The sequence below is a fragment of the Pygoscelis adeliae genome, unplaced genomic scaffold (assembly GCF_000699105.1).
Source record: "Pygoscelis adeliae isolate BGI_AS28 unplaced genomic scaffold, ASM69910v1 Scaffold1375, whole genome shotgun sequence".
Lineage (NCBI taxonomy): Eukaryota > Metazoa > Chordata > Aves > Sphenisciformes > Spheniscidae > Pygoscelis > Pygoscelis adeliae.
This window is the reverse complement of record NW_008824836.1, coordinates 5,405-8,731: the sequence shown is the minus strand read 5'-3', so window position 1 is coordinate 8,731 and position 3,327 is coordinate 5,405. Positions and strand designations below refer to the sequence as shown.

The 3,327-nt window shown below is 59.2% G+C and overlaps 1 protein-coding gene across 1 annotated transcript in view; it reads right to left on the bottom strand.

Annotated features, from left to right (window-relative positions):
• The window catches only part of LMAN2L (lectin, mannose-binding 2-like), a 5,110-nt gene that overhangs the window by 1,513 nt on the left and 270 nt on the right, over positions 1-3,327 (bottom strand). The window contains exons 3-5 of the mRNA XM_009324290.1: positions 1,783-1,815; positions 1,239-1,400; positions 764-1,165 (exon numbers count right to left, since the gene is read on the bottom strand). Of these exons, the coding sequence (XP_009322565.1) occupies positions 764-1,165; positions 1,239-1,400; positions 1,783-1,815 (597 nt within the window). The remainder of the gene's footprint in view (positions 1-763; positions 1,166-1,238; positions 1,401-1,782; positions 1,816-3,327) is intronic.

Below are 3,327 nucleotides of genomic sequence, written 5' to 3'. Positions count from 1 at the left end.
GGCTCGAACCCGCTCAGCCACCCGAAGGGAATGCGTTAGCATCGGCCTCACGTGGCCCTGCTTCCTTCGCTTGTGACGGCGGAGTTATTAGTGGGACAAGGCGAGCGCTCCACGCCAGCCTGCCAGCTCCCCGGGCGCTGGGCAGAGATCTGAGAGAGAAAAGGAACTTTTGTGGGAGCCAACAACGGGCCCAGACATTGGCCGTCAATACGCTTTCGTAGAGGCGTAACTCAAAATGGGCTTAAAACCTGCCGGAAGGGGCACGGCGGGGTAACGTCAGGCCTCACGGCACCTCGACCAGCGCCGGGAGAGAAATATTACGCTGAGGAAGGCGGAGGGCTTTAGCTCTCTGCAAAACCCAATTTACATCGGCCCACGTTGTGCCACCGTTTCCAGGCGCGCCCGGCCGGTCCCTCCCTCAATAACGGGCGGGCGATAGGTCTCAGGCTATGAAATCCAAAGCGAAATCCACCCAGGCACGTCCCAGAGACGGGGTCAGAGAGCAGGAGGAAGCATCGTGGCTTGGCTGTAACGCCTGGGGCGTTTGCGGCGACGGCAGTTCTTTCCAGCGCTGCCCTCGGGGCTAACCCAGGCACCACGGGTTGAGGCAGGAGAGTACAGGAGGAGATTATTATTTTATTTTTTTTTCAGTGCTCATCCTGTTTTTACTCCTCCCAAGGCACATGTTTTGGAGACAGACCCTCCGGCTGAGCCGGTACAGCCGCTTCGCTGCCGTGTCGTTAAGAGAGGCTGCCTGAGGTCAGGCCGTGGCCCTGAGCTCAAGGAAAAGTGGGAATTGCTGCCTAGACAAAGCACTCGGGGGAGCAACGTGCCCAGACCGGGCTTTTGGCTCCTCAGGAGTTGCTGCAAGATTAAAAAAAAACCCCCAAGGCTCCCGCTCACAGCTCAAGAGTGTGTAAAGCATGGAAAGGTCCTCACGTGCTTCTGTTAAGCCCCACCGGGTACCGAGCTGCACCTCCAGACACCCAAAGCTGCGCAGGAGCTGCCAGAGCTGCTCGGGAGACAAGGCTGGGGACCCCGGGGCAGTACCTGACAGGTCTCCGGTGACAGAAGAGGTCCCAAAGTAGTACCCGCGGGGCAAGCGCACGCCCGGCACGTCGATGCAGTCTCGCCACTCGTGCTTACCGTCGATATCAATCAACACCTGGGAAAAGAAGGAGGTTCCTTAGCCCCGCCGTGGCCCCGCTGCCCGCCCTGCCCTGGCAGGCAGCACTCACCGTCAGTCTCCTCTTCACGTAGCGGATCACCAGGAAGGTGTCGTGGTTGAGGTTGCGCACCATGGCCGTGCAGCCCCCCAGTTCCGTCGGTCTCCCGTCCCGGTCGTGGTCATAGGTGAGGGAGCCGTTGTTTACCATGGCCGAGATGTAGGGGAAGACACGCTGCGAGGGGAGCAAGGCTGGGGGTGAGTTTCTGTTCTTGCCCCGCCGGCCACGGCTCAGCTCTGCCGGCCGCCCCTGCATCCCGGCACGCCTCCGGGGTCAAGAGCCACGACGGCCCTACGGACCCCAAACTCCTTCACCACCACCACCCCCCCCCAAGAATCCGTCTCAACAAGACAACGGCACGATCCCGCTTCATCCCCCAGCCTTCCTCGGGCTCAACCTCAGCTCCCAGATGTCCGGGATAGAGGACAGCCGGTTTTCCATGCAGTCTCCCGGCTCACACAGGGATTATCTGGAGCTTGGAGGAGGGAATTCCTCGACCGTGAGCCACGGTGAAACCCAACAGCTTGGGAACAGGTAGGTCAGCAAGAGCAAGTACCTGATTTCCCGGGCTGTACCTCCTCTTCTGAGCCTGCCAGTCCAGGGTTATCGCAAAGCAAGAAAGAGCACAGAAGCAAGACGGTCACAGACCAGAGTTTAGTATTAACCTGCAACCTGGAAACTTCCTCCCTGGAGAGCTCAGCGCGTTATCGGCTTAGCGGAGACTAAAGCAGAGAGGGGTTTAGGTGTTAGGTGCCGAATCCCAGGACGCACGGCTAGGAAACGGCGCCGGCGGGCAAAAGCCACGTCAAGCGTCGCCACGTACGGCGTTTCCCCTCCTCGTCGCGCGGCGGCTCGCTCACACAATAAGCCAGAGCCCAACGGGGGACGCATGGGCCACGACCGCTCCCCAGGGACCCACAACTAACCTGTCCCTCTTCCCTCGAGAATAAGACGCTTCTTTTTGCTCTTTTAAAGGCGAGGGAAAGCAGCCGTGAACCCCCACGCCATTACAGCAACCGGCCGATCAGCATTTCTCCATCTCTTCCCTTCCTCGGTGCTTGACCGGAGGAGGGCAGCCCCCTCCGGCTGCAGACCGCGCTGGGAAGCCGGACACCCGCGTTCCACCGATTCTTTCTTTTAAATAAGACCCGCTGCGCATCCCTTCACCCCACAAAAGCGGAGCTGCCGCCACCCTGCCAATCGACAGGATCCATCCAACACCGCGTTAATCCCCGAGCGCTGCCGGTGACGCGGCGCCAGGCGGCTCGGAAAGGCTTTTAGGAGCACAAAGTCCACCCCTGCGCCAGAGCCGGCTGCTTCGGGCGTTTGAACAAAAGCCGGTAGTTACTCAACATTTGCTTGGCAGCCCCGAGGTCAGGGCACGTCCCAACTTTTGTCTCTCTCTCTCCCCGGGATGAAGGGGTTCCTGCGGGGCGGTGGGCTTAGCGCCGAGGCCTTGGGGTAAAACAGCGCCTATTTTTTAGGGGAAGCTAGAATTAAGAAAGGGTCCAGCTTCGGATTTGGAGTGATGAAACCGATTCCAGCATCAGGGTGGGAAGGGCTTGGTTTTAACTGCCTCCGCGCTCCCTTCTCCGCGGGAACGGATGCCAATAAACCCCAACCAACCAACAGACGCATCAGGAACGCAAAGGTCTTTAGGCGGGCACCTTTCAAAGAGGCAGAGCGCAGTCACGCTGCATCCCTGAGAGCAGGGGAAGCCTCCTGCCGACTAGCTGCCGTGAAACTGCCCCGTGGTGCAGGCAGGCCTGGGCTGGCAGCTCCGGTACCGCTCTACTCAAGGTCTACAAAGACCACGCTCTTGGTACAGCTTCACCTCAAGCGCTGCTTGCTGGCAGCCTCCAGAAAGCACAGGAGCTCGCAACGCAGAGGTGGTGTCGTCAGCTGGTTTTCTCCCGCCCTGAAAGCTTTTTCTCCGGGTAAAGCTGACCACAAAACTACCCTGCAGCTTTTCACGTCCCTGAAGAGTTATTGCCTCGCTAGGAAGAAAAACCAGCTACGCAGAGCATGGCGGGGAAAGGCAGTGGAGAGGAAGCAGAGCAATAATCTGCTCTCTGATTTAAGAGCTCAAAAAAAAAAAAGA